Source organism: Pinus tabuliformis, chromosome J (genome assembly GCF_031772625.1).
Source record: "Pinus tabuliformis cultivar Carrire ecotype Pingquan chromosome J, CPIR1, whole genome shotgun sequence".
In the NCBI taxonomy this organism is placed as follows: domain Eukaryota; kingdom Viridiplantae; phylum Streptophyta; class Pinopsida; order Pinales; family Pinaceae; genus Pinus; species Pinus tabuliformis.
This window is the reverse complement of record NC_142295.1, coordinates 1,384,113,666-1,384,134,465: the sequence shown is the minus strand read 5'-3', so window position 1 is coordinate 1,384,134,465 and position 20,800 is coordinate 1,384,113,666. Positions and strand designations below refer to the sequence as shown.

The 20,800-nt window shown below is 41.6% G+C and overlaps 1 protein-coding gene across 4 annotated transcripts in view; it reads left to right on the top strand.

Moving 5' to 3' along the window:
• LOC149232516 (pentatricopeptide repeat-containing protein At1g10910, chloroplastic-like) overlaps positions 1-20,800 on the top strand; it is a 386,506-nt gene that overhangs the window by 263,612 nt on the left and 102,094 nt on the right. For all 4 annotated transcript variants that reach the window (XM_089379433.1, XM_089379434.1, XM_089379431.1 and 1 more), the window contains one exon: positions 4,791-4,890. In XM_089379433.1, the coding sequence (XP_089235559.1) occupies positions 4,791-4,890 (100 nt within the window). The remainder of the gene's footprint in view (positions 1-4,790; positions 4,891-20,800) is intronic.

Sequence of the window (20,800 nt, the reverse complement as noted above, 5' to 3'; positions counted from 1 at the left end):
TTAATCTTCAGCAACAATCACTTTACAAGGAATGATTCTACAGAAAAACTGAGAGTCCCAATGTTGCTTGGGAGCGGGAGAGGGAGCGGGAGCGACCATTTTCAGAAGCTCCCGGTTTGGGAGCGAATCCGGGAGCGATTTTTTAAAAATATATATATTTTTTATATTTTTTAATTTTTGATACATATATGTCAACAAAAACATGTAGAATGATGAATTAGACATAAAAACATAAAAAAACATAGATTGATCATTGAACCATATCACATCAATCATCTAGAAATTATAATCGTCATCAACCATGTCCACAAGTTAGTAAAATACATATTACAACTGCAACATATTGAGTCTCATGAATCATGATTCATCAAATTCAATCTTAAAGTTTCAACTTCAAGCTTTCAAAATTGATCACCAAAGTTGTACTTGTAAGCTAAGTTTAACCATTACAAGAAGTAATATCTAAGATATTTCTAAGTCCTAACTTCTAACTGTTAACATGATATGAAATGCTATAAATTTATAAAATGAAACATGAATAATGAAATGAAATGAAACAACTTTAGTCTTTCACAAAGCATCATATTCATAATTCACAATCATTACCAATGAGTTATAATTGCCAAGGCCCAACTTCAAACTTCAAATTTTCATTGTCACAGTGATATATTGTTTACTAAAAAATATCATTATGATATGAAAGAGTCAAGAGTCAAGAGTCAAGGACCCAAAACTCAACAGTTATGAGAACTAAAGTCTAATAGAAACTAAAAAAGACAAGTAAACTGTAAATCTACATGTGGCCCTTGCCACGAGAGTCTCTAGGAGTATAAGCAGGTCGTGGTGGTCTTCTAGGAGTCTCTCGCACAGACCGACGACCAGAACTAGAACCTCCACGTGAGGGTGTAGATGGAGGTGGCGACAGCAAAGGAACAAGACTCGGACCTCGAGCACTGCTACTGGATGGTGGAGGTGGATGTGGAGGTGGCATGGCTGCTTCATCTTCATCCCTTACAAGTTCCTCTTTCAGTTCTTCAATATGTACAACGCCATCCTCCAAATTGTCATCCTCTGGGTAATTGTCCCAAATTTTGTATGTGGGATCCTCATAAGCCCGATCACAGTAATGACTCAACAACCTCAAGTTGTAGTGCACATAAACCAAGCTTTCTGCTTGGGTTTCATTGAGTCTGTTTCTTCTCACATTATGTATGTAGCTGTAGGTGCTCCAACACCTCTCTGCAGAAGAAGTATTTATAACCTGTGAAAGAACTTTTTTTGCCAATTTTGGCAAAAGTCCGTGGCCGCCATATGTTTCCCACCATGTGAGAGTATCAAATCTATCTCTGTCGTCCATTGCATGGAAGTTACCATACAAACCAGTGCCACTGAAGTATCTGCCTATTTCAAAGCGCACAACGGCACATTCCTCCCTGTCAGGTACCAACTTTTCTAATGCTTCCAAATATCCTTTAGTTACCTCTGGATCTAAATGGGGTTTGGTCCTAACCCCACCCCCTGCTGCAAGTTGGCCCAACCAAGATGTAGAGTAGTATTTTGGCGTAAGGATATACGCCAAGCAATGTAGTGGAAGATTAAGTCTATTCCACTGTTCACACACACAATCATGAATCAGTTTGTACAAGTTGGGATCTCTATTATGAACAATATCTTTTATTTCCCCCAACATGGTATCCATTTGCTCATACACCTCACCAATCACTGGTTTGTCTATATCTGCAAACCGAATCATGTGATAAATTGGCTTGGTGAAATCCAATACCTGCCTCACACTTGTCCAAAATTGCCCATCAAGAGCAGCCTCCTCCACCATTTCGAAACCTCCCATGTCAGCTACATTTGTAGCCATTTCCTTTAATACCTGCCAATGTGGACTTGATACCATGCTAGCTAATGCCTCTCTTACCTTCAAAAGGCGCCTGAAGGTGAGGTAATAGCTACCAAATCTGGTCTTCGCAATCTTCAACAACTCCAATCTCGAGTGACTACGGAAAAGGCCATGGATATTGCTATGATTTGTAATAAATTTTATCATTTGTTTGCCTTTCTTGTACAAATCACCAATCCATTGGTATTGTTCATTTTTGTTCTTGACAATATCATGCAACAGAAGGTTCAATGTGTGAACCAAACATCCAGACCAAAATATGTTGGGGTATTTATCCTCAATAATTGCTCCCGCTGCCTTACAATTAGGAGCATTATCAGTGGTGACTTGGATGACATTGTATGGGACAATACGCTCAATTGTTTCAAGTAATGCTTCTGCAATGTTGATGGCGGTCTTGAACTTGTCTGAGTAATCATGTGCAGTTAGAAAGATGGGACCACTAACAGACACAGCAAGAACACTTATCAATGGCTTGCCTTTTACATTTGTCTTTTACATTTGTCCATCCATCAGATACAATGGACACCCCATGGTCAGTCCAAGAACTTGTCATTCTATTCAAAGAATGTGATATTTTTGCTTTTTCATGATCAAGGCCAATGGTTCTTGCCTTGTCATACCCAGGGCTCTTGTATCCTTTAGGGGCATCATTTATGGCAGAAACCATTTCGTGCCAATAAGGTGAGCGAAGAACATTGAATGGTATCCCACATACATAGATAAACTTGTAAACCTTTGAATCCACATCATTCCTACACCCCTCATCAAGGAAATCTGATATGGTTCTACGCCTTAAAGATGATGACCCTGTGCCTCCATATCCACTGCCTTGGGAGGATGCTGAAGGAGTTCTTTGTGATTGTGAGCTTGGTTCAAAGAAATCCGTTGATTTTTTGATCTGTATTGGGCTTCCTCCTCTTCCCTTATGTATTTGGCTCTATGCGCCGTTGACATCGCTGTACAAGTTTTGATTCCTATTTGTTTGTCTCCATCCCATGGCCTTTTCCCGCAGAGGTGTCTTCTAGCACGGGTGTATGAACCTTTGTAATCAGTGTTGCAATGGGGGCAATGAAATTTAGTGGTTCCACCCCCTCTCCCTGTTTCAGCCCTGTTAACATATTTCCACAATGGAGTTTGGTCTTGTTTAGTTTTTTGAGGGTCATGTTCACCCTCCTCCAGCTCCTCCTCACCGGGGTTTTCACCAATTTGACTTTCTCCAGCTTCTTCATCCCCCTCTTCAATTTGGCCCCTCTGTTTCCTACTCTCCAGCACCATAATAACCATAAAAGGGACCAGGAAGAGGAAAATGCCAAGAAATATAGCCAGGTCCATGGTGTTTGATGTTTGTAGGGTTTTGATTCTTGAATCTGCAAATTAATTCAATTTATTGGGATTAATTAATTTAATTTATTAATTTAATTTAAATTCATGATTTTTAAACTCAATAAACTAAATTACTACCTAACTAAATTAAACTAACTAAACTAACTAAATTACTAAGCTACTTACCTCTGCTGGCTTGCTCCTCGCTCCTCGGCACTTGCTCTTCGCTCCTCAGCACTTGCTTCTCACTCCTCAGCACTTGCTCCTCGCTCCTTTGCTCTTGCTCTTGCTCCAAGGTCTTGCTCAATGAAGTGATAATGAAATTTTTTTAGTTTTAAAATTCGATTTTTTTTTGGCGTCCGCGGAAATTTTTTCCGCCGGATCGCTCCCGGCGCCCGTCGAAACTCTCCCGGAGCGATTTTTTAATGCACAGGAGCGATCAGGAGCAATCACTCCCCGATTGCTCCCGGGCGTTAAAATTCGCTCCGGGAGCGACGGAGCGATTGCTCCCTGCAACGCTCCCGAAATTGGCAGGGAGCACAAATTTTTTTCGGGAGCACGCTCCCGAGTCGCTCCCGCCTGGAGCGCGATTCGGGAGCGGGTTCGAGGGGGGGTGCGCTCCCCCGCAACTATGACTGAGAAACTTTTGGGAGAAACACTTGTGACAAAGTTTCTCCTCCTCTTGGAGAAATTCTGACACCCTAGAGACCCTTCACCCACTTTTGCGTCACTTCTGTGTCAGTCTGCTTGAGGACTGCGTCTCCAATGGTGCTGTCTCCCTGCTCTTCCCTCTGCGCTGTCTCTCGAATGCCCAATGTCACCTCCTCTCAGTCTCTGACTACTACTGATGCCCTCCTCTTCCTTCACCCTGCAACTTTCCCTCTGAAATCGAACTCCTCCTCCTTGTGAATCGATTTCCTTCGGGTTACTGAGTATTTGCCCGGTGTGTCTCCAAATGACTCTCAAGTCTTCTCTTATAATTTTCCTATTGATGAATCAACAACGGAGATTAAGTCTCTAATCAATGACTAAGATTACAATAGACTTGATCCTCGTCTCTTAGAAGCTTCTCACCCATATCTTTATTAATACCCGTTAATAGTTTTATTTTCCTAAGTTTAAACTTAGGAACCCATTAAAAATATTAATTATTTTAATAACTCCTCATCCGGGTGGAATTTATCCAAACAATTTCTGGCTCTTGGAGATCTCATGTGTTATAGCCCCTCTACAAAATTTTGGAGCAAGAGCACATCCAATGCTATCCAAAATCAACAGTTCTATACTGTGAGCTTTGGTGATTTAAAAAATCTGTTATTCTCTGTTGAATATTCTATCATGAAAAATGAGGGTTCCTTCTCTTTCATGGCACTATTGTTTAATAACATGGTGGCCAATATTTTAACAACACAATGGCCAACTAGAAGTGACAAGATCCATACACATACAAATTGATAAAACGTGGTATTCTGTAAAAATGGTTCTTTTTATACTGTAATTACCTAGATGTTTTTGAGTAATTTCTACTAATCTGATCAGTTAAGTTACAATGCAGATGCCATACTGCTTGATGATGGATGGGCTTGCCAAGGCAGGCAAAATACACGATGCCCAAAAGATATTTGAAGAAATGAAGGCGAAGGGTATAAGATCAGGTAAGCTTATACAGTTCTATATAATTAATTAATTTCATCTCTGCATTTTTTTCATTGTAAGGCTAATTTTATTTTGCTAGGGTTTTTTCCATTTGATTAGGAACCCTAGTGTTTTTTTCCAAATATGGAAGGCATAATTTATAAGATGTTAGGTTTATGTGGACATGCATGGCTTGTTGCATTTGTCTACAGAGGTCCTTTTTGGGTTTGTTAACTTCGTATTTGACCTTATAAATCAGTGTTAATCTATAGTACATATTCATGGATATCATTTAGGACAGACTCATTGTTATAGATTTCACCATTCGGTAGTGACAGTTCATGAGTACATTGCAAGGTGGATTGGTTGGTTAGTCCACTAACATAACACCTACAGTTAGTTAAGTGCCTTTTAGACTTGGTACATGGTCACCTGTTTTTACTATCCATGAATAGATGGGTGGAAATAGTTTGAACAACCTATTTTCACATATGTACATGGAGAGGATATATTAGAGATACATACTGATAGATGATTCAGCAATGAAGGTGCCCCATACTTATAGTTTTAGTGTAGTATTCAATGTGAGTATGGGATGTTGATGACCCTAGGGGATTCTCTCCTTAGGAAATTCATAGGGTCTTCTTTAGGCATGAAAAGAGTGCATTAAAAGAAAAATGCCATATATCAGTGCAGGTTATCTTATTGGTGATTATTATGGAAAGAGGGGGATATTATGTAGTTGCAGTTTTTTCTCACACATGTTATTTTCTCTGAAAAGAGAATATTATATTTGGAGACGACTATTTTTACTTTTCTTTTATTTTCTGTTTTATCTTTTATTTCCCTCATTCTTTTCTCATTCTGGTTCTATATATTGTAAAAATCAAGGAGAAAGAGAACTTGTAAATGTCCAGCAACTTGCAAGCGGACCCGGATCCGGATTTAGTGGAATGTCTATTTATCCAAGGTCACACCATGTGGTTTCGTGGACTAAAGCTAAGCCCCCAGGGAGCCAAGGTATCTGGGTCATTCAGACCAGATTTCCAGCAATAGAAATAAAATGAATATTCCAAGTTTTCTGGATTGTCCTCCATGTAATTTTGGCCCTGCTAGGATTTTGTTGTGCCAATGTAATATAAATAAGCCAGAGAAGTTTTGACGTGTGTTGATTCAGTAGATTGATACTGTCGTGGTTTTGCTGTAAGCAATCATCTGTTTGGTTTGGTTGTGCGAAGATTGAGAAAGACAGATAAGTGAAAAGAAGGTTTGTGTGACTGAAAGCAGAAGAAGCCTGGGAAATAAGTACTTGGAAGATGTGTGATAGCTGAATAGGTCAAAGGATAAAGTGAAGGAATAAGTAAGAAGTTGTTCAATCTGAGTGCAGTTGAATGTTGTGAAATCTGTAAGCTTGATACACAGAAACATTGTTTTGAATTATGAGTTGTAAAGAAGTAGAATAAAGTATGGCCTCCAAGAGATCAGAGTGTATAAGTGCAGAATAGAGGAGAAACATATAAGGACTGTGGATAAAACAGAGTTGAAAATACAAAGCAGGGATTGATATGCCGAAACAAAGGAGACCTTGAAGAAAGACAAACTGGATCAGAATTCAAGAAAGTTGTATAAACAAGAATACCTGTGGATTTGAGTTTGAAAATGTTATAGGAAGGGATCTAACAAGGAGTTCAGGTTGGTGACTTCATTTCTCAAGGGACTGGTGTCTCCTAATTGCTGCCTGCATTTCTCAGGGGATTGGTGTCTCCTGGTTGGTGCCAATAAACCAATGTAACAGTAGGTTGGTGCCTACAAGATCATTTAATAATAAAATAAGTTTTCATACATATCTGGTGTGTTCTTATGTTGTTGATATGGTTGAATTGTATATGTATTGAAGTGTTTTGATTGGTTAAAATTGGCCATTATACTGATTCACCCCCTCTCCTTCCCTCTTAGTATAATCATATTTCCAACAGGTATTGCATGACATTATTTCGAAAAAGAAAAATCTAGTATTTTTTCCTTAAACCCTATTTCTAGGGTTGATATCATCATTAGATTGTTGTTTTATGCATGTTTCAGTGATAAAAACTCATTTGGAAATGCTAGAATCCTGTTATGACTATAATTATGTAAAAGTAATAAATATAGATAATAAATAATAATCACAATAATATATAATTAAAATAATAATTAGTTAAACAAAAGAGCATGTCTCTATAGACATGATTGTTCGTGAAAGGGTACTTATCTGGCTATATATACAGGACCCTCACTCTCAATTGTATCATTCTTATTCATACATTTTTAATATATATTTTTGTATCTCAATGGAGATCTACATATTCCAAGTCTTCTCTGCGCTGCTGCTGACTCTGTTATGTGCCAACTGCACTGCTGCCAACTCTAGCTCTGCGCTGCTCAGTCTCTTGCATTCCTAGCCACTGCAACTGTCACTCCGACACTCCTTTGCGCCAATTAATCCTGGTCCATGTTGCTACTTTTGATCTGGGCTCCTGTAGCAAGGTATTGATCCAAGAGTTGGACTCCTCAAGGATCCTGCCCAATTGCAGTTCTTTCGAACTACAGTACTATATCACCCCACCTCTAGGTGATCATGACAAACTCCTGCTCGATCTGTGCGAATGCAGCCTTCGGATCATGCTTCTCGTCCTTGTCCTTCTTCTTCAGAGGACACTGTGTAGCGTAATGACCAAGTTCGCCACACCAAATGCATTTGATCTTCGAAATACCTTTCTTCTTCTTCCACTGCTCCTGCTACCCCTTAGATGCGAGGGCTGCATTCTCATCCTTGTCGTTGGGCTTTGCCCCACTGTTGCTGCTGCTACTGTCAAACTTGCACTTGACTAAGTTGTTGAAATTTGGTACCGGAGGACAGGTGGTTCCCTTAGGCTTTGATCTTTGGCCTAGGGAAAAGTGTCCAAAAGAATTTAATTTTTCTCCTAAAGTGACTTTATAATTTTATAAAGTTAAATCTAATTTAAAAGTGACTTTAAGTGATAAAGTTATTAAGTCTAATTTTAAAGTGACTTTTATAAAGTCAATGAAAAATTAGAAAGGAAAAGTGACTTTGGAAATAAATGACTAAGTGGGTCTTTATTAAAGTGGGGTGAATTAAAAAATAAAAAGTGAGATTTAAATGAGCATTTAATCTCAGCCATTGATCTAAATCTATTTTAGCCATTGGATTTAGAGATCACCCAAAAGTCACTTGGGTCACCCAAAAGTCATTTGGAGTTATATTAAGGGAGGAAAATGAGGAAAATATCACATTCGATTCAATTCTTTCATGAACAGATTGGGAGAAGGAGAGCAAGAGAGCAAGAGAGATTTCTAAGCAGGGAGGAGAAGGAGATAGCAGCTTGGCACACATTCCAAGGCAGCAGTTGAGCAGATTTGTACAGCTGATTCAGCACACAGTGAAAGGCAGATTTTGGCACGATTTTCGAGGAGAGGTTTGCACAAAAATCGAGGAGCAGTTTGCTGGTTTTTCTGCACGCAAAACGAGGGCCATACAACAATATTTAATGCTGAAAGTGGGCACGAAAATCGAGGAGACCGTACAACATTTATTGCTGTCCTGTTTGCTGTAATTTCCAGTTTGCTGTGAAGCATGGGAAAAGAGATAAGTTGTAAATTTGCTTGCTGCTTTTTTGCTGAAAATTTCTCACTGTAAAAGGCAATTTTCAGAAATAAAGAAGAGCTCTCAAACTGGTTTTCCCCAAGAGTTGTAGGGGGTTTTTCCAGGGTCACATTGACTAAAAATCTCAGTGTTTAAATGTGTTTTAATGGCTGTTTATTACTGCTGATTTTTATTTCTGCAATTTCCAGCATTCTGTAAAATTTCCAGAATTTGTGTTTTCAGCAAATTTATTTTTTTCAGCTTTGTTAAATGTATGGTTATGGGAAAGGGCACTTACCTATATGGGAGAAATAAGGAGAAACTGAAAACCTGGGTGGGAAAACAGAAATTTCTACATAAGTCTCTCCTCATCTCTTCCTTCTGAAGAGTGACCCACATTCTTTCCTAGTTTGGCAATTTTTCCATGCCTAGGATGCTCTGGACAAACACTTGCTATTCTTCTGATATTGAATTTAGAGCCAACCTCACCATCTTGGTAGGCTGAGGTGTTGACCCCACAACTGTCAACTCCTCACGAGTCTCCTGAAGCTTTGCAAGGAACAAATCAATGCGTTCCCCTTTCTGCATTTGTGCGGATCTCATCTTCTACTCCAGGTACATCTTTTGCTACTCGGAAAATCCTTGATATAGCGTGGACAAGGCATCCCCCATCTCCTTGGCAGTCCCTTTGCCTGAGATGTGACACACTACATGATCCTTTACTCCGTTGAGGATCATTCGCTTGGCCTTCGTCATCTCTCCTTGTACTTTTTGAGTGGACTTGGATCCGTAGGCTCAACTACCACATTGTCGACTTAGATCTTGAGAAAATGTTCATCTAGAAGGCATGACATCCTCGCCTTCCAGATCACATAGTTGGATGCACCATCCAACTGATCCTGATCTCTCAACCGACTGACTGCCATCTCTGCCAATTGAAAAAGATGAATGACCTCCTCTCTCCTCTATGCTGCTGCTGGGCTAGCCTACGCACTCCCTACTGGACTCAGTAGATCTGCTATCCCTTGCTACTGCTCAACAAATGAGAATTCAAATTCCTTGGCTAGGAATTATTTGAGGAAGGAATTACCTCTAAGTGTCTCTCTCTCAATACCACTTACGCTATTCTGCCAGCAATTGCTGCAAAATATTTGCATCCCACCTGAAGATTTGCTCTGCAAGGAAAAATACGCTGCTCTCTTCTGCCTTTGGAAAGCTTCAATCTGAAGATCGAATTTCTTTGTCGACTCACTTAGAGAAATCAAATTCTCCTCAAAACTTCTATCTTTTGGCCCAAGGACTGTTGCTTGCTGGGTATTTGAATTGCTGCCTTTGCATTAATTTCGAACTCCTCTTCCTTTCTACTTCTCAGCTCTTTTGCTCATGATCTGTGCTCTGATACCATGTGAAAAATTGGTTACCCGATTCCTACTGCTGCAAACTAACTATATTTCACCTACTTGTTAAATTAATTGAACAAGTTACTTGCAGTTTTCTACTGCAAATACTGAAATACATACACTGCAGCCTACACCAAAATAAAACAACAGAAACTAAATACAACACATGAGAGAAATAAACATCACACACATCTACACAGTTATTTTAGGACAAATGTCCTCCGGAAATCCCAATGCGGGAAAACCGATGCAAAAGTTGAGGGTTTTATTATTATGTAGTAGTAATTTTGAGTACAATTTGTTGGATGCCCAACTGGCTATTTGATACAGAGAGAAGCTGGCCAAAACGAAATAGTGAGATGATCACACCTTGTCTCTGGAAGGTCCGACCCTGATATGATGGAAGTGAGCCTCTCCGTCACTTCTGCGTCAGACTCTGCACAAAACTACGTCAATCCCACGTAGTCTCTGCGTCACCTCTGCTAGGGACTGCCTTGCTCTTCCTTTTGACTCTTTGCAGGCTGGAAACTCCAGTTCTCAGCCTCCTGGTCTCACACCTCGACTCTCGGCTTCTGAAACTCAATTTCCTCAGCAGGAATTCAATCTCCCTTCAGGCTTTGCGCTGTCACTGCGTCAGCTTTGCGTGGCCCAGTGTCAACCTCTCTGGACGTTGTTTTGCCCTCTCTGCCTTGTACTCTCCGACCCAGGAAAACTCCCCACCGGATACTATCCTTGCTCCTCACTACAAAAGATCACTTCGAATTTCTCTCCCGGCAACTGCTGTGCTTTAGAAATTCGATCTTCTGATGTCCACTCGATGTCTCTTCCAAATGCCCATCAAGCCTCCTCTTATAATCCTTTTGTTGAGAACCAATGACCTAGATTAGATCCTAATCAATGGCTCAGTTCATTTGGGTTTGATCCTCGTCTCCTTCTAGAAATTTCACCCACAGTTAGATTAATACCCCTTAATTATTTTAATTCCCTAAGTTTAGACTTAGGCCTCCATTGAAAATAATTAATTATTTTAATAAAACTTATTCCGGGTGGAATTTCCCAAAACGATTTCTGGGTATTGTGGATGTCCAAGCCTCCCTGCAAATTTTGAGGATTAGTGCACATTCTAGGCTACTAGAAATCAACATGGGAACCTTTAGCACTCAACATTTTGGCACTTTGCCCTGCAGTTGATGATCTTCGAGGTGATGCACCTGGACACAACATACCCCCAGCTGGCCTTAGCACTTTGCGAGGGATGGCAGTTGATCAAGGCCTTAGATGAGGATGGTTTCACCCCTTGAGAAATGGGAGGGACCACCTTGTAATCCCTCAACGTTGGAGCAAAGACAAACACTTTGGCCATTTGGAGACCCATGAGACCACTTTTGTGCCCCAAGATGAAATTTGGGGTCCACAAAGGGAGATTGATACAGACCTAAGGGCCAACCCTTAGGAGGTGATTTTTGAGGCCTCTACACTCAGTGTCGCTCCAAGAGACCTCAACACATGCCCTAAAGAGGCTCACACATGGATGACACCATCATATTTTTCCCTACTACTCACACTTGTGGGAAATTTTATATGTTTTGTCTTGGCTGGTAAGTTGGCTTGTGACCTAACTTCTTGTTGTGACATTATTTTATTGTTTTAGGGGGCTTAGGCTAAAATGAACTTTAGTATTCATATAAATAGAGAGATCATTCATTTGTAAATCATCACACACACTTGGAATTTGGGCCTCTTATGTAAATTCAACCTTCTTGTCTTGTGGAGTAGATCTAATCTATGAATGCATTTTGACATTTGTCTTTGGAGCTAGTGTTTGGACCAATGGATGAAATCTCATCCATGTTATCTTGTAAGTGAGCTTATTGTTGAATAATCATTTTCTTTATGTCTAGTGTATGGAATATATTGAATCTAGGATTTGCTATTGTGCCCTAATTTGTTGAAAATTTATTGAATGGTATCTAGATGTCATTATTGCATGCATTAGTCATGAATAACATGCGAATGAATATCCTAGTGGTGAACTTTAATTATCTCTTCCATAAAACTCTTTGATCCATCACATAGGTAATTGCTAGGGTTTTTGGTGCTAGGGAATCAAGAATTCTTCCGCCTTAGCTGTGAAAAATTGGTCACCCGATTCCCTACTTCAACAACTGATTAAATTTCTCGTACTTGTTAATTTATGAATCAAGTTATTTATAGTGTTACACAGTAAACATCGAAATAAAATCTACTGCAGCCTTCACAACATAAAATACAACCCAGGAGAGAAATAAATACACCAATTTTTTTGGACAATCGTCCCTGGAAAAACCCAATGTGGGAAAACCGGTGCAGTAACTGAGGGTTTTAATTATTATGCAGTGGTAATCTGAGTACAAATCTTTAGATGCCTAAACTGGCAATCTGATACAGAGAATAAACTAGCAAAGAGGTAGTGAGAATATTCTCACACTGTCACTGGTGATCTGAATCTGATCTAGGCTCTGAATGGCTAGCCCCACACTGCCTCTGCGCAGTCTCTGCGTCAGCCTACTCAGATCTGCATCACAACTTCTAGGAACTGTGTCACCCATCTCGCTGATCAATTTGCTAACTGGAACTCGACTCTGGCCCTCCGGTCTCACACTTAGCTTCCTACACTAGATCTCGACTGCTCCCAACAAAATTACGGATTCCCTTTGAAGCACTGTGCTGCCTCTCTATACCTCTCGATGCCTTCTCTTCCTTGCACTCTCCGGAACTAGAAGAATCCCCTCCGGTCTATTAACCCTGCCCCTCACTGCAAGAAGATCACTTGATCTTTCTCCAACAACTCAACGCTACCACTCTTGAGAAATTCGATCTCTAGATTTCACTATCTTAGTGTGTTCTCCAAGTGCCCATCAGGTTCCTTATAATCTCTTGTTGGAGCACCAACGACCAAGATTAAAACATAATCAAAGGCTAAGATTAATTGGGAGTTGATCCTCATCTTCTTCTAGAAAATTCGCACGAGATTTAATTAATACCCTTTAATTAATCACATTTCCTAAGTTTAGACTTAGGAATACATTAAAAATGATTAATTATTTTAATTAAACCATCTCTAGGTGGAATTTTCCCAAACGATTTCTGGGTTTTGGAGAATGCATGTGTCTTAGCCTCTCTGCAAAATCTTGAGGTTAGAGCACACCCGATGCTAGAAAAATCAACACTCCCTCTTAGTGAGGAATGTGCTCTAGTGCTATAACCTACTGAAGCATCACTCTGTCTCTGCACCATCTCTTGCTGCGCTGTTGATGTCTAGCTTCTGCTGCCCATCAACTACTACACAAATCTGATTGTTGCATCCGTGTTGCTGCTGGTCCTGTTGAACTGCTGCCAACACTGCATCTGCATTGCAACCTTCTCCAACTGCTGTTGCTGCAACTGCAACAACTGCAACAGAAAAGCATCCAAAACACTGAACCAACTGTGGTCAGTATGATGCTTCTATCACCCAAGTCCTGACTGTTGCTAGACTTTGCACTGTTACTGAAGCCTCTGCGTTGCTGCTGACTCTGCTCTGTGCCATCTACACTGCTGTCAACTGTGCTCTGCGCTACTCAGTCTCTGACCGCTACTAGCTTATGCATCTACCACTCTGGAACTTGACTTGTTAAGTTTTGGTATGTTCTAGCAATTTATTTCAACTTTCACATTTAGCTCAATATCTTTTCCAGATTAGCAATCACATCAGCATTAAAGTAAACTGCAGATAGAACATAAACATAAATCGCAGAAGACAAGCCAAGACAAGAGGACACAAGATGTGGCGCTAGCCAGGGACAAACCCCACAATGTGGGGAAACCCTTGATCAATTCTTCTTTTATGTTCTTCAAAGTTCATCAGAGAAAGTGAGAGAGTACATTTACAGCAGAAGTCGACACTTTGACTTATCTAGATCTGAGCATAGATCATCTCTTATAACGATGATACATCAGATCTGCTTCAACTGATTCTTTGAGGTGACAACTTCATCTATCATAGTTTGCATTTTGTCCATTAGCAGCACCTTGTCGTGTAGCACTATGCTGTACCATTACAGTGCACTGTGCTAGACCTTGATGAATAAGCTGCTATTATCTGCTTTTGTCATCATGCAGTTCATTATCATACTGCCCTTTAACATGCTGCTCTTTATCATGGTGCCCATTACCATGCTGCCCTTTATCATGCTACCTATTATCATGCTGGTCTTTATCATGTTGCCCTTTATCATGCCGTAGATTTGGCTTGTGCAACCCTTTGACGTTGGCTATGGCCTGTGGTAGCATGATAGGCTTACGGTCTTCCACCAAACATCAACGCAGTAGTGTAAGAACATGGCTTACTGTCATTACCTTCTAGCACCGAATCTGCATACTTATGCTGATATGATTAGAACCTTTATGGAAGATTTCTTTTATGCACAATCTCATCTTATGCTGCAGCTCCTTTCCGTTGCAAACAGTGCTTGACCCATGCCTAGGAACAACCTCTATCTCTGTGCTTGTTACCTTCAACAATTCATGCTTATTTCAGGCTCTTCTTACTGCGTTAGGACTCATTTTGCTGCGGCTAAAGGTCTCTCCTTAGCTGTGAAATAGGGCTTGTTATATCTGCGGCCAGGTCTTCTTTAGCTGCGGCTAAGGGTCACTTCTAGATTGCGGTTTAGGAGCCTCCTACTGATAACGGATTAGGACTTTGTTGATGCGGATATAAGAGCCTCCTCTGCTACGTATTAGTCCTCCATTTACCGGCGGTTAGGCCTCTCCTTAACCATGAATTAAAGTCTCCTTTTGCTGTATCTAAGAGTTTCCTTGTACAGCGGATTAGGGCACATCTGAGTTGCGGCTAGGGCACATCTGACCTGCGACTAGGGCAACGTCTGACCTGCGGCTAGGGCACATATGACCTACGGATAGGGCAACGTACAACAGCTAGGGCATCATACAAGGCCAATGTATTCTTCTTAGTGTCTCTCCTTGACCAAAAACCCAAGACGTGGAGAGAAGGAGATCACTTGAAGAATGTGTGTCACAAATGACTTCAAATCCTCTTTTGTTTATACCAAAAATGTTGGGTTGAATAGACGTGACGTTTGGGCTTCATAAGTTGCTGGCCGACTTACCAATTTGTCCATAACATAAATAAATTCATAACTTCATAAATACTTATCGGAATCGGATGATTTTTAAATCAATCCTACATCTCTCAATGAGAGGGATTCAATAAAAATACCAACTGCCATAAATAAGATGACCCACATGGAGTTTGGCCCTAGTTGCCAATTTTAACATTCCCTCTCAACTAGGGAGAACTCCATCCGCTGATCCATATGTCCGACTGTACTATCTCTACCATCAGTGCCCTGTACTGCTCAGCTCAGCTCATCTCAGCTCTATTGGCTCTGTTTTGCTCTGCTCAACTCTGTTGGCTCTGCACTGCTCTGCTTAGCTCTGCTGGCTCTGCTCTGCTCTGCTTAGATCTGCTGGCTCTGCTCAACTCTGCTGGCTCTACTCTGCTCTGCTCTGTTGGCTTTGTTCTGCTCTGCTCAGTTCTGCTCAACTCTGTTGGCTCTGCACTGCTCTGCTCAACTCTGTTGGCTCTGCACTGCTTTGCTCAACTCTGCTAGCTCTGCTCAGCATTGCTGGCTCTACACTGCTCTGCTTAGCTCTGCTGGCTCTGCACTGCGCTGTTGGCTCTGCTCTGCTCTGCTCAACTATGCTGGCTTTGCTGGCTCTGCTCAACTTAGCTCTGCTGAACTATGAAGAAGAAGAATTGATCGAGAATGTCTCATACCATTCTCCACTAACTCGAAGTTAGTCTCATAGTGCGTACCACTGGTCCTAGACCAGTTTCAACTGACCCAAAGTCAGCGTCATAGTGGGTACCACTCCTAACATTGGTCCTAAACCAATATCATCAGTCTTAGAGTGTGTACCACTGGTCCCAAACCAGTCTCAATCAACTCGAAGTCAGCGTCATAGTATGTACCACTCTCACTGGTCCCAGAACAGTCCTGCATTGTCCCGAAGTCAGTCTCAGAATATGTACCACTGGTCCTAGACCAATCTCAATCGACCTGAAGTCAGCGTCATAGTAGGTACAACTCCTACAATTGGTCCTAGACTAGTATCATTGATCCCTGATCAATGAAGGTCATCCTAGCATAGGGAGTACAGTAGATACAACGATGCGTCCATCGGTACTACTATGGTCCCTATCCTCATTTCCCTGCTCATTGATCAGATGAGAGGTACTTCCCATGAGTCCCAGACTACATGGGTAGGATACCTCGACAGGAGAACTTAATCAATCCTGTCCTCACAGGAGAACTAATCATCATGCTACACAATCGCCATGGAGAACACATCATCCAGGCCTCACAGGAGAGCTAATCATCCTCCTACATAATCGTCATGTAGAAGACATCATCCAGACCTCACAGGAGAACTAATCATCGTGCTACATAATTGTCATGGAGAACACATCATCCAGACCTCACAGGAGAACTAATCATCTTTCTACATAGGAGAGCGAATCATCCTATCCCACAAGAGAGCGAATCATCTTGTCCCAGTGCGCACCACCAGGGGAGTGTGAGTCACCTTGTGGTGGTATGTTGCTCCAGTAAGAACCGCAAGCCCCCAGAGCTCCCAGAGTTCAATGTATGCAACATGCAGGACCCTTTTACAAGGGTCTCTTGACGACTCCAAGTCGTTTGGGAAAATCACAAATTTGATATTTCCCCAGGGCTATGTTAAATGTCTGCAACCTATACATCAGTCTTAATGCGATGGAGCCTCCTTGCTCATCGACTTACCATATCCCAGATAAGGTAGTATCTGATGTCTATCTGTTGGTGCAATCATCGAATATGGGATTCTTCAATAATCAAATCCCACCTCTGATTGTCATAGAGAATCACAGTGGTATTCATCATGTGTATAGACAGCTCACTGAAGAACTTCCTCAACCAGGCAGCTTCATACGAGATCATACTCGTAAATTTGTATCCGGTCTCGGCGGTGCTTAAAGCCACCGACTTCTGCTTCCTGGTCATCCAGGATAATGAAGCAGATCCCAAGGAGAACCAGCACTAAGAAGTGCTCTAATGATCCTCCACACTGCCTACCCACTCAGCATTCAAATAATCATGTGGTTTCATATTTCCGGCAGTGTATCTCAATCCCTGAGATATTGTGCCCCGAAGATATCTTAGAAGATTCTTGGCACCAATCCAGTGAGGCTCAACCAAATATGAGCTCACCATGCTAACTGCAAAACATATGTCCGGAATCCAACTCCCTCTTACTAATGCGAATGAAAGGGTCTGCACTTGTTAGAAATAGTTCGTCCGCATAAGGTGTCGGTATGAGAGGTCTATCATCCACAACCTTCGGGTAATGGTTTGGATTGGTTTCACTCCTAGTGAATCTCAGCTTCATCAAACAATTATCAATCCTCTCATACTACGCTCGGGGTGTTTTGCTTCAAGCCATAGAGGGCTTTCTTCCACTTGTATACATGAGATTCCCGTTCATGAATCTCAAACTCCATGGGTTGTTCCAAACCTGTGGACCTGCTAAATGAGGGGAATGGTCCCTTTGTAAGATTTTCCTTTGGTACATCTCAGACATGTACCTTCATTCTCTTTTTGAATTCAAGCATCCTGGTCACCATCTGACTCATAGATCTCCGGTGCTGAGTCAATGGTCATGGTCCCCAGTGGACTTGATACAACCCTGAACTCTAAAACATCTTCGAAAAATCTATTTTCAAACATGTACCTTTCCATCGATGAGTGCCAGCCTGAAACCTTAAACTTCCATTTCGAAGATGGACACTAGGTTCTTCTTGCGATCAGGTACATAAAAGTGATTTTGGGGTTCCTTGCTTTCTTTGAAGAGTTGACCATTTCCTTGATGACTCGCATTACCAGTCATTCCTTTGATCATTGAAGATGTCCTTGGAATGATTGTTGTCTTCATCAAGAGTTGTGTCTTTGCCATTCAGACACTCCTTCGCATAATGGCCGAACTTATTGCAATCAAGGCATCAACCTTTCCTTCCACCCTTAGATTCGAACTTCCCAACGAAGTGATCTTTAGATGGGTCATCAGAAACTTCCGCTACGCCATTCTGATAATATGCTCTGCTTCGACTTCACCCTTTGTGAACTTAGAAGAGAGATGTGGAACCCATTGATCCTTGTCCCTATTGTCTTGGGTGATTGTTCTTTCACTCTTGCTTGGGCATTGTTTTCACCTCAACTCTGAGACCATGTTAAGATTTGGTATGTTCTATGCTTAGAGCAATTTATTTCAATTTTCACATTTAGCTCAATAACTTTTCCAGATTAGCAATCACATCAGCATTAAAGTAAACTGCAGATAGAACATGAACATAAATCACAGAAGACAAACCAAGACAAGACGACACAAGATGTGGCGCTAGCTAGGGACAAACCCCACAATGTGGGGAAACCCTTGATCAATTCTTCTTTTATGTTCTTCAAAGTTCAGCAGAGAAAGTGAGAGAGTACATTTACAATAGAAGTCAACACTTTGACTTATCTAGATTTGACCATAGATCATCTCTTATAACGATGATACATGAGATCAGTTGAAGGCATTCTGCTTCAACTGATTGTTTGAGGTGACAACTTCATCTATCATAGTTTGCGTTTCATCCATTAGCAGCACCTTGCCTTGTAGCACTATGTTGTACCATTACAGTGCTAGACCTTGATGACTAAGCTGCTCTTATCTGCTCTTGTCATCATGCAGTTCATTATCATGCTGCCCTTTAACATGCTGCCCTTTATCGTGCTGCCCATTATCATGCTGCCCTTTATCATGATGCCCATTATCATGCTGCCCTTTATCATGCTGCCCTTTATCATGATGCCCATTATCATGCTGCCCATTATCATGCTGCCCTTTATCATGCTGCCCATTATCATGCTGCCCTTTATCATGCTGCAGATCTGGCTTGTGCAACCTTTTGATGTTGGCTATGGCCTGTGGCAGCAAGATAGGCTTACGGTCTTCCACCATACATCAATGCAGCATTGTAAGAACATGGCTTACTGTCATTACCTTCTAGCACCGAATCTGCATACCTATTCTGATCTGATCAGAACCTTTATGGCAGATTTCTTTTATGCACAATCTCATCTTATGCTGTAGCTCCTTTCCCTTGCAAACAGTCCTTGACCCAAGCCTAGGAACAACCTCTATCTTTGTGTCTGTTACCTTCAGCAATTCATGCTTGTTTTAGACTCTTCTTACTGCGTTAGGACTTATTTTGCTGCGGCTGAAGGTCTCTCCTTAGCTGTGAATTAGGGCTTGTTATATCTGCGGCCAGGTCTTCTTTAGCTGCGGCTAAGAGTCACTTCTAGACTGCAGTTTAGGAGCCTCCTAATGATAATGGATTAGGGCTTTGTTGATGCAGATATAAGAGCCTCCTCTGCTGCGTATTAGTCCTCCATTTACTGCGGGTTAGGCCTCTCCTTAACCATGAATTAAAGTCTCCTTTTGCTGCATCTAAGAGTCTCCTTGTACAGCGGATTAGGGCACATCTAACCTACAGCTAGGGCACATCTGACCTGCGGCTAGGGCACATTTGACCTGCGGCTAGGGCAACGTTTGACCTGCAGCTAGGGCACATCTGACCTGTGCCTAGGGTACATCTGACCTGCGGCTAGGGCAATGTACAATAGCTAGGGCATCATACAAGGCTAGCGTATTCTTCTTAGTGTCTCTCCTTGACCAAAAACCCAAGACGTGGAGAGGAGGAGATCACTTGAAGAATGTGTGTCACAAATGACTTCAAATCCTCTTCTATTTATACCAAAAACGTATGGGTTGAATAGACATGACGTTTGGGCTTCATAAGTTGCTGGCCGACTTAACAATTTGTCCATAACATAAATAAATTCATAACTTCATAAATACTTATCGGAATCAGATGATCTTTAGATCAATCCTACACCTCTCGATGAGAGGGATCCAATAAAAATATCAGCTGCCATAAATAAGATGACCCACATGGAATTTGGTCCTAGTTGCCAATTTTAACATGACTGCACCAACTGCCACTGAGCCATCCTGCTACTGCATGCCATGGGCTCCCATAGCAAGGTATTGATTCATGAGGTAGATCTCCTCAAGAGTCCTGTATCTCACTGGGGCTACAACTCCAAATCACCCCACCTCACCCCTAGAGGTAACTCGGTGATCATGGCCAACTCTTCCTCCAATCTGGAGGACAACCTGTTGATCTTAGCGGATGCAGCCTGTTGATCCTGCTTCTCCTCTTTGTCCTACTTTCTGAGAGGACATTGAGTGTTGTAGTGGCCAAGCTCACCACACCTGAAGCACTTGATCTCGGAAATGTGCTTCTTCCTCTTGCGCTGCTCCTACTTCCCCTTAGATGCAAGGGCCACATCTTCCTCCTCCTTTACTTGCTTCGTCCCATTGTTGCTACTAGCACCACTGATGGTTCTCTTCTCCAAATCTCGCCTCATCTCCTCCTGCTGCCAATCAACCCACACATGATCCCAATCTGGCAGTTTTTCTCTGCCAAGGATACTCTGGACGAAAACTTGCCATTCTTCAGAAACGTTGTTCAGAGCTTATCGTACAGACTTTGTAGGCTGGGGCACTGTCCCTACTGAAGCCAACTGATCCCGGACATCCTGAAGCGTTGTAAGGAAGGGGTCTATACACTCCCCTTTCTGCATCCTCTTGCATCTCAGCTTCTCCTCAAGATACATCTTCCACTGCTCAGAAGACCCTTCGTACAACGTAGCTAGTGCCTCCCACGTCTGCTTGGCAGTATCTTTTCCAGCTATGTGAGATACC